General features: G+C 41.3%; 1 protein-coding gene across 1 annotated transcript in view; it reads left to right on the forward strand.

Annotated features, from left to right (window-relative positions):
* COL22A1 (collagen type XXII alpha 1 chain) overlaps positions 1 to 13,145 on the forward strand; it is a gene marked incomplete in the record, with an annotated part of 162,270 nt that overhangs the window by 84,377 nt on the left and 64,748 nt on the right. Inside the window, 9 exon segments of the mRNA XM_072410629.1 lie at positions 512 to 565; positions 2,758 to 2,811; positions 6,088 to 6,141; positions 6,526 to 6,579; positions 7,752 to 7,805; positions 8,254 to 8,298; positions 10,554 to 10,616; positions 11,123 to 11,176; positions 11,419 to 11,460. Of these exon segments, the coding sequence (XP_072266730.1) occupies positions 512 to 565; positions 2,758 to 2,811; positions 6,088 to 6,141; positions 6,526 to 6,579; positions 7,752 to 7,805; positions 8,254 to 8,298; positions 10,554 to 10,616; positions 11,123 to 11,176; positions 11,419 to 11,460 (474 nt within the window).

Here is a 13,145-nt window from a genome sequence, read left to right on the forward strand (position 1 = left end):
CAGGGTCCTCTAGCAGAGCAGATTATTTCAGTTCTTCCAAAACCTTGAAGAGGGATTGGAGGCTGTAGCTCATATTGGTTTTCAATGAAATGTAATTTGCATGTCATCTTATGGAGGCCCCCATTCCCACTTCAAGAACTGATTTATCATTTTCTCTGGAAATGATGCTGTAGGAACAATATTTACCTTCCTCCATTGGCGCTCTGCCCTGCTGCCCAGTGCCCTACTTTGTGGGTGGGGCCTCGAGATCAACCCGTACGGTATACCAGTGCTCAGATGGGCAGGGCATTGGTCTTGTGCATCAGAGGAGCAACACAAGATTGGGGAAGTTGTACTTCTCTAGCATCATTCCCTATCCAAAATGAGCAATTACCCCATGCAGTGCACAGGAAAAACCCCTGCAAGGGCACAAAATACTCATACCTGGGGATCAGCTTTAAGTATTTTACCTTTATCTATCTCTCTATTTATCTTGTAATGTGTGGAATAAAATCTTTGATTTCTTTTCCAGGGAGAAAAAGGAGAAGCTGGTTTGCCCGGTGTGGATGGGGTTCCAGGTGTTGAGGTGGGTGATGGCATGAAATCTAATTCACACATACGTATATAGGTAGTAATTGTAAATATATTCATTATGATTATTAATAATAATGAGGAACCAAAGGAAATGTGTGAAAAATGTACATGTGCGAGCTGGGACTGAACCTTTCACACAATGTGCTATAATAGAAATGACACGTACATTGCAGAATCATACACACATAATATATATTACTCTTCAAATTTAGTGAATCATATGCCATGGAATGCACAAATACAATTCCTACAGCATTGTAATAAGAGGAATATCATAATACAACCACTTTACTCCATTATGGATGGTCAGTGCTGCCAAATCCTGGTAATGGTGTTGATTTTTAAAAATGGCCGATTTCCTGATTATTTACCCACTCCACTAGGGGGCATCATTTACACCATATTGAGCCTTTTGCTAGACATAGGGCCTGATTTAGGAAAACTCTTGGAAACTGGAGCAGATAGACTATGATAGGAGAACATGATTCACCAAACCTGGAATAGGTTTCTCAATAATTACTTGTTATAGGTTGCAAATGCTTTTAATGCTGGACCTGATCTATTACAGGTTTGCTGGATCACCCAGGTTCCCCTACGGTAGTCTATCGTCTCCAGTCTGTAGGAGCTTTAATAAACCAGACCCATAGTGTGTAGAGTACATGGAGCATCCAGTCTCCGCTATGAACACTATAATGGCGAGTTTCGGTTTTGCTGTGTGATGCCTCCAGTTCATAGGTCCAGATAGACATTACCAAAGCAGACAAACCAGAGCATAGGATGTATAATTCTGTGGATGAAGCAGGAGGTTTCCATTCAGTGTCATAAAATGTTTGGCCACCCAGCATTCAGGTTGAGTTGGGAAACATTGGGGCAGTTGGTGATTGACACAGCAATAATGTGGACACGTGTCAGAGATGTCTTTAGGGCCATTACCATAGGAAAATGTCAAGGAAGGCAATTCAAAACTTTCAGATTACAATGCTGGCCAGTGGGAAGAATGTCACTCTTACAGATAGCCAAAAAGATCATTGGGGTCACCTAAACTGACCTGAGAGGTGCAAACTGCTCATTGCTCAAGGAACCCCCAGCAACCTCTGGAGGAACCCTAGTTGAGAAACACTGGTGCAGCACATGGGGATCCCTTCCATTCCTTGCAGAGTAAATTATATCCATCCAACCCAGCAATATCTCTCCTTACCCTCTTGCACCCTCTAGTGTTCAATTATCAGAATGTTACAAGTCCTATATACCAGAATATTCATCCTCCTGTTGGTGTGACTCACTGTTTTGTGTTCATTTGTTCCACAGCTATTAAATCCTGATTTTTGTATTAATCACACATTTGAAAAGATAAATAGGTAGTATTTATTTTTAAAATAGAAAACGTGAAATGTTTAATCATTTTAATTACATTGAAGTAGGACTATGGTAGGTTGTTGTATGAGTCACACTAAGTAATTATTTGACTTTCAAGTAAAGTGCAGAATTAATACAGGATTCATTTACTATAAGGTAACCTAGGGGGGCATTCCTTATCTTGGAGGGGTAGTGGGTGGAATGCAAAGAATAGATGGATGGATAGATGAACATTGTCAGGGGCAGACATAGAGAGCCTTGGACTCTCTTCAGCCAACAGAGACCCGCACAGAGACTCCAAGCCAGTTTGGCATGGGGGCCTCCATGTCAGTTTTGCAAAGGAGGTCACTTTTTGGTACCACTGGGTATTGTCTGTATTTATTAAATCATATGTAGATAGATGAATGAATGCATAGATACATTACCTGCATATCAGAATAATTCAGACACAGCTATGTCCTATGTTAAATGCAATTATAATATGGCCAGTTTGGACAGTAGAGGCATCCAAATCCAATCATTTGGTTATAATATAAAAGTTATTGTAGGCTCAGTATGACTCACAAAAATAGGAGCAACCTTCCCCCTGCTGCATTCCCCTTACATTTGGGACCAACCAAAGAGCCGTTTGGAACTTCCCCCACTCCTAAACCCATTTGTAGAAGTTTAGCCAATGCTGGTCAATGCAAAAGTTAATGGAAGTGCAATTGTTTAGTTGCAGGTCATTGCACTAGGACCTACATCCCCAGCAATGTGAGCTTGTAGGAAAATATAAGATAACATATTTCAGGCTGTTGCTGTAATAATCTGTTCTTGCTTTCTTTTCAGGGTCCTCCAGGGCGGACTGGCGTTGCTGGACCACCAGGTGAACCAGGAATCCAGGTATGTATAAAATTATTACTATATAACAATCCCTGGTATGGTACAAGAATATGGCGCCTCCATCTTGGTCTCTTCTTCGGGGTTCTTCATCCTATGTCACCCGACCCAGGCACGAGATCGGGTGACGTAGGATGGAAAAAAAAAACTTGCCAATCTCAGTGCGCATGCGTGAGATCATAAAATTATTTTTCTTTGTGCGAAAAGGCTCCTTCTGCTCATGCCTGAGATGCTCGGACATGTGCAGAAGGAGCACCCAAGAGCCTCCCGGGATGTGTGACGTAGGTATCCCGTATGCACTCCCATTCATATGCTTAGGTGATCAAGCCAGTGCTGAACCCCTTTTTTTTTAAAAAAAAAAAAAAAAGGGTGTTGCACCAAAAAAAAACCCACATTTTTACCTTACATAAAAAGGTTGTCCACCCTTTTATGTAAAGTGAAATTTCTGAGGTTAGGTATGCTTTAACTATTAGCCCCACCACCTCCCTCCAACAGTATATTTTGGCCGGTCAAGTAATGCATTGGATTCACTTGCTTGGATATTTAAAAACACATACATTCACAAATTACTGCAGACAATAAAAAAATAAAATGAAGTGAGATGGTTTAGGTGGGTTTAGAGGATAAATTCTGTCTTCCCCCTGCACCCTATACTAAAAATCTCACATTGGAATGAATGTGAACTCACAAGTTATCTACCATGATCAAATTTAAAATGAAAAAAAAAATCAACAATGCAAGGTCCACTTTAATGTTTATAAATCAAAGTTGAATATAGTTTTTTAATGGCACCATTGTGATGCAACGGTCACAAGTATGACATATAAAATTCGTACAGATTATTAAGATCTTGGCCTCTTCCAGATCCCAGCTGAACAGAGATATTAATACATTAAAGACGTCAAACTCCCACACATCTGAATCATGCCATAGATTATTCCCTGAATATGTGAGCTTTCACCTGTGTGGGCCCAACTCATACTGCATGTGTGGGCTCTGTATGTACAAGTCTTCAGGTCGCCCAAAGGGCGTGCCCATCAGGAAATATCCTAGCAGTATGATGTATGGAAGCTTTTACCATATCAAATGCTTTAAAAAGACAATAATGCCACAGTAAAGTAACTGAACTAAAGGTAAAACTTAAAGTAACCATAGGCCAAATATATATATATATATATATATATGTGTATGATTAAAAAACAAATTAACCACCCTGTCCTACCATTGCCACCATAGAACAGAAGTACTTACCTTCTTAACATGTCATTGCACTTTCTAAATACCATTCCATCTTGAATGGTTCTCAGAGACCTGTGTGCCCTATGTGTGGGCCCAGGGCATTATGCACACCATTTGGAGGTGAACAAAATTCAAGCTCATGTGCTTTGCCTTCAAATTCCTCCACAGTTCTTGTCCCAATTACCTTGTGCCCTGATAGAAAAATACCCCCCTAGCCACTCTCTTCGTTCCTTCAATAACCTATTAATGACTTACTCACTCATAACCTCCTCACACGCACGGCTCCAAGACTTTTCTAGAGCTGCCCCGACCTCTCTGGAATTGTCTTTCTCGTCCTATTTGATTTCCTCCTACTTTCTGCTCATTTAACAGATCTCTCTAAACCCATCTTTTTAAACTTTCCTACCCGTCTTCTCCTTTCTGTTAAAACCTTACTTTTTGTAACCACTCCATATCTCCCCCCTTCTATTATTTGATACACCACCTCCTTTTAGATTGTAAGCTCTTCTTGGCAGGGTCCTATCCTCCTCCTGTGTCACTGTCTCCATTTGTCTGTCATTTGCAACCCCTATTTAATGTACAGCGCGGCATAATATGTTGGCGCTATATAAATACTGTTTATTGTTAATATTAATAATATTAATCAACACACCTGTCTGGGATCATCATCATTCATTACATCAATCTCTCCATTCCGTTTGAGATGTCCCTGGTCCACGCTTCAGATTACATCACTCTCCCCATGTTACAGCTCACACCACACTTTCAATGGTTCAGCTAACGTCATCCTTTCACTTCCCTGGCTTAAGTTACTCTATCCATGCTTGGATTCATGTAACGCCATCCATGCACTCTCTCCACCCTCCAGGACTACTCTTTGCATCGTCCTCCAGTCTCCACCACAGATTCACTTCTTTGTTAATTGAAGCCCAATGTCAATCAGCCTTCTTCCTGTGAACCCAGGACATGGTAGATATGCTCTCCCCTGGGAAATCTATATCATGCCATCCAGCACTCACAGGAAACTGCTGCTTAGAAGAATACATCTCCATGGGAGCACTTTTCTCTGTGACATGCAAAATAGCCCACTGCAAGGACCCCAACTTATTGACCATGCCAAAAACGCTTGCAAAATATGTCACTCTCATGTAGGCTGCATCTGCTTTCACTTGTTTGGGCTGCGCACCCTGGCCGGTGACGCGGGATTACCCGGGGCATGAGGTCTCCAGGACTTCACCAGAGCGCCGCGCAAGGGATGATGGGCCCGTAATCTTAATGGCCACCAGACTACTTTGCTGCGGGGAGAACACCAGGTTGTGGCCCCCAGGCTCTCCCCACCAGGGGCTAGTGGGACAGAGGGCTCCGGTGTAGGGACAGCGCCAATCAGGTGCTCAGTTGGATGATTCAGGAGGTATAGTCCAGGCGGATTGCTCCAAAAGAGTCCGAAATGGCAGAATGTGACTGAACAAGTAACAAGGCTGAAGATCCAGCAACCAGAGCCTGGAATCAGGGAAGTATAAAGGCTAGCAGCCAATAAAAGGACACGGTTGGAACCAGGAACTACTCATTGGCTGCTGCACATTTCCTGAAATGCCTTTCATCTGTGAACAGTCTCAGAAAGTGCAGGGGATGCTAAAAAATCTCTGCACAGCTAAAGGGAGGCTGAGGATGCTGCAGGCTGCTGGACAGACGATCTGTGTGTGGAGTGGTAACGGCACTACAGTGAGATGAGAAGAGGGGGTGTTGATCCTTGCTGATTTACAATCCACCCCTGGCCACACCTAGTTACACCCACTGTTTTCTATATTGACAGCAGTGACTCCTCCCACTGGGAGCTGCAGTGTTTGGGAGGGGGAGTGTGTGAGACACAAATGTAGGAGAATTTGGCTCAGTGAGCAGTGCTAAGAGAAGACTGTGTTTATTTTATGAGTGCATCACATGGTAACTGGATTTGGGACTTGTTTAGGTTGTTGTTCATCTTTATTTGTTTAATATTAATATTATGCAATATAATACGTTTATTTTCTCATTCTTCCTCAGGGGCTGCCTGGTGAAATCGGCTTTCCTGGTAAACCTGGCAAAATTGGACCTCCAGTAAGTGTTACAGATGATAAATTGTGCTGTTAAGGTTTAACGTTTGAATTGGCGTTAAGGTCCAGGATCCCCAATGGAAGCATGTTTTTCTAATAAATCCCAGTTGGTGGATATGTTAATAATGTCACTGATTGTATCTTCATTTTTCAATCAACTTCATTTTCTTGACTCACCCCCACCCTCATGATACAATGCAGTTAACACTGGAAGTCTTCCTAAATGTTGCATAACCCCAGCTGTGACTGGTTCTCTTTAATATTGTAGATTGCATTGTGGAATATGGCTACAAACTTCTCTAATATTCATGTTTACTTGTATGTTGTCTCAGCTTATTTATATCTTACATAATTTATATACTTATCATTGAAATCGTTTTGTGCTTAGGGATCACCTGGAAAAGATGGGATAGATGGGGTGGACGGTAAACCAGGACAGAAGGTAAGTTGTGATAACTTTGGTCTGCAGATATCTATAAATGTTGTCGAAATACCAAAAATATTGACATCAGCAGGCTACAGCCAAAGTTAGATTTATGACACATGGCATCCCAGCTCCTCTTGTGCAGAAAAATAAGTATGCAGTCAACTAATAGCTTAATTTTAAAGTAAGCAGGTGCACAAATGTCATATGACCGAAAGGTGAGTTGTGATCTCTACAGAGAGACTTCTGCTTTCTACAAAAAGGGTTCTTTTTCCACATAAAGGGTTCTTCTTTATACAATACTGGCAGTAAGCAGGTTTTGTTAATCTGTAGCTACTGTAAATGTTGAACTCTCTTTATTTTGATGCACTGGGGCTGTAACTGGCTGAATAAACCAAAGTTATTTTGGGTTTTATTACTGTAAAACTTCAATGCAGACAATGCTGTTTCCTGCTCCATGACCGGTCCAGGATAGGCAGTATTCACATCTTGGGGTGTCTCTGATATAATGAGCCACATTTATTAAAGCTATACAAGGCTGGAGAGCGTACACTTGTATCAGTGAACTTGGGTGATCCAGCAAACCTGGAATGGATCTGGTCCAGGTTTGAAAACATTTGCTAACAAGTAGCAAATCACTTTTAGAAATCCATTCCAGGTTTGCTGGATTCACTGATATAAGTGTATTTTCACCTGCATAAGTGAGCTTTAATAAATCAGCCCGAAAGTGTAAGCACTAGGCCAGGCCGTAGCCAAAAATGGTTGGCTGGAATGGATGCATTGAGCTGGTGAAGGAGATGACTAATATTAGTGCACCCAAAACTGCTCGACTTTTCAGAGGACCACTGTAGTTTTGCAGTGTGGCAGTGAGAATACAAAGATCTTACGGGTGTCTGGCATTTGTTGCATTAGTAGTAGTTTTGATGAGCAGAACCATGGGCACTGGGAGCTTCTGTAGTACTGGGGCACAAAAAGAACCTGCAAACTATATTGCTGAAGCAGATCACGGGTGAATGGATAGAGGTGAAATAAGGAGGAAAGTTGTGTGAAAGTGAAGTCCATATATCCTCACAGCTTTGTATTTGGCGGTTGACTGAATGTTGGAATCAAAATGAATGTTGGCCTTAATAGACTGCAATGATCTCCTTCCAAACTCATCTCACTAACATCTGTCTGTCTGACCATTACAGGGTGAACAAGGCGAACGCGGCTTGGATGGAATTCCTGGACAAATTGGCCCTAAGGTAATTATGTCTCATATGATAAAGTATGAAAGACGTAGGGGAGGTGGAACATGTCCATCAACCCAAACCCCCTACCCTCCGCAGCACCACCTTTCTATACCAGTCACTTTTATTACTCCAAGTAATAAATCCTGACAGCCAAGCAACTAGAATTTCAGAATAAGACTTCAACAGTGGCACGCTCCATATATGTTTCACAAGATCTGCAGGACTACGTTGTATTCCAAGTAAGCAATTTTGTATATATACCGAGCTGCTTTTATGATAGTCTCCAGTAGGTGGCAGCAGCATTGATAACAATAATAACAGGTATTATCATTATGATTTCCTTTTATGAAATACTATTTATATAGTTATTTTATTTTGCAGTAATGATAGTAATATTTTTTTATAAAAAAATTCTATTTTCATTTACCTATTTAAAAGTTTTTTTTTTTACCTTTTCCAGGGTCAACGTGGTGAGCAAGGACTTGGTGGCACCCCTGGACATAAGGTAACACAATTATCAATCTTCCTTCTATATATTTCTTTGTTTATTCTACAGTGGTGTATCTTGTGGAAAGCATTGCCCAGGACGATCACCTTCTGATTACTTGTATATCATCTGATTGCATTACATCCACCTATAATTAGCTTTGCACTATGGCCACTCACAATATCTCAGTGATTAAATTGCATGTAAACCCTCACAATAGGCTTCCCTTATTTCCCCAATTTGGCCTTTTTAATATGCCATTGAAGCTTTTAATAAGTGCACCCAAATTCCTTTTCTCCATTACTTTCTCTCTATATAACCAGTGCAGGATTCATATAGGAGGTGGGTGACACTCTCCATTAATATATCGAAGCTGAGAGAGAAATGACTCTTGAGCACAAAGAATTAAAAGCCACATGTGGTAAACATTGTGGTAAATGGGGTAAACTCTTTTCAGAGATTCCAGAGTTTTATTCCCATTCAGGGCCTAAAAAAATCCAAAAAAATCACCGAAAACCTTGTGATCTATCTGGTTTACTGATACCATGTTGGGATGTCTGCAGCTCCAGCATTATAAAAGAAATAGACAGAAAGGGTTTTGGATGTGTCAAAAATTTGTCATCTAAATTTGTCAGCATACTAATATAAAACAAAAGGACCAGGTATAGCCAAAATTTCTTTGGTGCAACACACAACAAACAAAAGTATTTTTTTTAAGTGGGAAAATCTCTGGTATAGTATCATTGGACATGTATATTGTGAATAATAAAGCAGATCGTCCTAGACATATAACTCCTAGTAAAGCTGAAGTGGAGGGTATATATACAATGAGGAAGGTCTCTACACCCCACGCGTTTCACCCATTGGGCTTCCTCAGGGGTAGTTTTAGTAACCTTTTAGTGGCTACACCTGTTCCTTTTTTTATCAGTATAATGCTTCTTCTATACTACAATGTAAGCTTATGACAAATGTTCTATATAAAAGCTTTTTTATGCCCACATCCAGAACACTTTCTGTCTATTTCTTTTATATTTATGTTCCATACCAAGGGGGTGGCCATTGACTTTATTTAGTAGGGAATAAATAATTAGGGAATACTATATTCTACCCCACCTGCAGCTCCAGCTTTCTTTATGAGCTCCTTGGAAGGTGTAAAGGCCTCAGAGCTTTACTATGCAGATACTAAAAGCCAGAAGGGCCCTCACTTCCTGGGCCCCACTAATGGTGATGGTGCTATCACATGGGGGTCCTCACACCTTGTAACTAAGCCTTGACTCCTGGGGAGAGGTAGGTATAAAAAGATGTGAATGCAAACAGCTACAGGGCCTGCATTACAGGGGAGTGGTTGCAAGGGCTCTGGCAGAGCATAGGTTGGGTTTAAAGGACAATTGTACTTTTGCTATATTTGTCCTTAAATTTGCCTCCATGCTTTCTTCTTGATGTAACAGTCCTTACAGTGTGGTCCGGTCCAGCAAAAATGGGTTCCTCAGAGTTAACATGTGCCAAACCTGTCCCATGGAGGACTCCGGAAGTCTAACACAGTACAACTTACCTATAGAATAATGACCATTGTGTTCAAGCATAAGTAGGGAATGTCACATACAGTGAATCACTGGATCAAGGAGGAAAGTAAGGCTGCATACACAGGAAAAGATCTTTCATGATCCTTCCAATGACAAGAGATTGAAAGATGCATGAACGAGTGTTGTACATACAATGCCGTTCTGCTCCATTGAGAGGGGAGGGGGGAAAATGAGCGAGCGGCACCCCGCTGTGCTCTCTACCCTTCACTTTCATTACTATTGTTCCTCGTTCGTGGATGTGCCAGGACGGATCGATGGATGGCTGCTGTACGTATATGTGTACGTAGCCTAGGTGTCGGAGCTGATGGGCTGCACTTGGGTGAGCTTCAGTGATTAAAGAACAATTGTATAAAAGATATATGCAAGTACTAAAAGTGAACAATGCATGCTACATGTGAATGTTGGCTTAAAAGGTAAGTAAACCCAAAACTACCCGAAACAAAAAAAACACACTTACCTTCATTCCGGCAGAGCAGTCAATCCGTCCGGGAGGTTTCTTCCATCGGGTCCCGCATCGTCCCAGTATTTGTCTTTGGGCCGACGCAGAGGGAGTACGCTTTAACAAATTTAAAAAAAAGTACAGAACATTTTAAAGCCTAATAATTATTATATCAGATATGTTTTCAATGTTCTAATAGATTCATATAATTGACATTAAAATAAACATCAATTCCTTTTACCATTTTATAGGGTGACATTGGTCCTCCCGGATTACGTGGAACAGCTGGCTTGAAAGGTGAAAAAGGAGACCTGGTAAGAAATCAAGCAACATTATACTCTATAGGGGTTATTAGTCAATTATTCCCCTGTGAATTCACTCATCATTTTCCTTTATACATATAGCATTTTCTATTGTGACAGCTGTGCACTTTGGCAAGTGGCCCCTAGGTGGCAGAACGAGTCATTATTGGAATAGGAAGTGAAATGAGAAATTCAACAGGAAATTTCAGATGAATTGGCAGGGCAATCATTTATAATAGGGCCCCATGTGTTATGTGAAATTTATACATTTCTGATGGTTCCTATTTATCAAAGTCATGGTCTAACAAAAGGAGTTTGTCACATTTAACTGAACTTGCTCTGTAAAGTTGAAGAAATGTTACCACTGATCCAACTGTCTTTTTTAGTCCTGAAATTGGAACCGATAAAATCGCTCAAACGAGTAGTGAAATGATTATTCATCCTAGTTATAAATCTCATTTGATGTCACAGTGATGATGACAAATTTTGTCTAATTTTGACTAATTTTTCGTATTAAGGGTGAAAAAGGAAATATTGGAGCTTCAGGACTGAAAGGTGAAAAGGGAGACCAGGTATGGTATTTATTAAAACACGTAATATTCACCAAATATTCACTGCTGGTAAATCAGTTATTGTGTCTTAAAACACCAGAAAACTGCACATGAAATGAATATTTGGTTAGGGCATATTGCAGGGGTTAAACGTGATTTGGTCCAGAAATACGACACTCCCATAATTTGCGTAATAAAAGCTAAAGCCTGCACTTTTGACATTTTTGCACCTGCACAACTGAAATTTTATTTTTCTTAAACAGGGTCTTGCCGGTCCACCAGGATTACCGGGAACAGCAGGAACGGTATGTAGTCGCAAACATTTAGGATTTAGGTACCATAGATCCATAGAAGTGCTGTCTGTACTGCAGTCCATGCCAAGGGGCCCATGGTGAAGTGTGGTGACCATGGAACGCGTGCCAACTCCGTGGGCTCATAGAGGAAGTGAAGGAAAATCACTCTAGTGGGACTTAAATGGCAGAAAAATATTGGACCTTAGGTTGGGCCCAGTGGCAGTTCACTCAGTTATTGGGCATGATATATTAAAGCTGTCCAAGGCCGGAGAGGATACACTTTCATCAGTTAAGCTGGGTGATCCATCAAACCTGGAATGGATTTCTCTAAAGTCATTTACTATTTACAAGCAAATGTTTTGAATCTTGGATCAGATCCATTCCAAGTTTTCCCATTTATTCAGGTTCACTGATGAAAATGTATCCTCTTCAGCCTTGGAGAGTTTTAATAAATCAGGTTTATTGCCTGGGATGTTGAATTTCCTTCCTCCTGTGGAGCCTGGTGATGAGTATTATATTTACCGTACCTCCTCCATTCCTGCTCATATTCTGCCACTGCAATCCTCCACCTTCATCTGGATCCTCCCGATGTGTCATGGGCATGTGATGATGGTGGCAAGAAGGGCACATGCAGGACATTTGGGAATCTGATGATGGCAGCTGTGTGGAGAAATAGGTAGGTAAATGTAATACTGGTACTATAATGGGGGCACCAAAAAAGGAAGCACCATGATGGGGGGCTATAGGAGGTACACTATAATGTGGGTACTATAAGATGAAGCACTATAATGGGGGTGCTATAAAGGAAAAGCTTATAATGGGGGCACTATAGAAAGAGGCATTATATTGGTGGGGGCTATAAGAGAAAGTATTATAATTGTGGGGGTTGTAAAAGAAGAATCACTATAGGGGGTATTATAGGAGGAAGCACTATAATAGAGGGAGTGCATTAAGAGCAAGCATTATAGGGGCGGGGGGTAAAAATGAAGCACTGTAATGTAATGGGGCATTATAAGAAGAGCCACTATATTGGTGGGGAGGAGGGAGGGCTATAAGAGTCACCACTAAAATTTGGGGGGGGGGGCTATAAAGGAGGAAGCACTTTATTTAGGGGACTATAAGGGAGGAAGCACTATAATTGGGGGGCTATAAGGGAGGAAGCACTATAATTGGAGGGCTATAAGGGAGGAAGCACTATAATTAGGGGGCAATAAGGGAGGAAGCTCTATAGGGGGGTATAAGGGAGGAAGCACTATAATTAGCGGGCTATAAGGGAGGAAGCACTATAATTAGGGGGCTATAAGGCAGGAAGCACTATAATTGGGGGGCTATAAGGGAGGAAGCACTATAATTGGGGGGCTATAAGGGAGGAAGCACTATAATTGGGGGTCTATAAGGGAGGAAGCATTATAATTAGGGGGCTATAAGGGAGGAAGCACTATAGTTAGGGGGCTATAAGGGAGGAGGCACTTTAATTGGGGAGCTATAAGGGAGGAAGCACTATAATTGGGGGGCTATAAGGGAGGAAGCACTATAGTTAGGGGGCTAAAAGGGAGGAAGCACTATAATTGGGAGGCTATAAGGGAGGAAGCACTATAATTAGGGGGCTATAAGGGAGGAAGCACTATAATTAGGGGGCTATAAGGCAGGAAGCACTATAATTGGGGGGCTATAAGGGAGGAAGCACTATAATTAGG

This window comes from Pyxicephalus adspersus, chromosome 5 (genome assembly GCF_032062135.1).
Source record: "Pyxicephalus adspersus chromosome 5, UCB_Pads_2.0, whole genome shotgun sequence".
Taxonomy (NCBI): domain Eukaryota; kingdom Metazoa; phylum Chordata; class Amphibia; order Anura; family Pyxicephalidae; genus Pyxicephalus; species Pyxicephalus adspersus.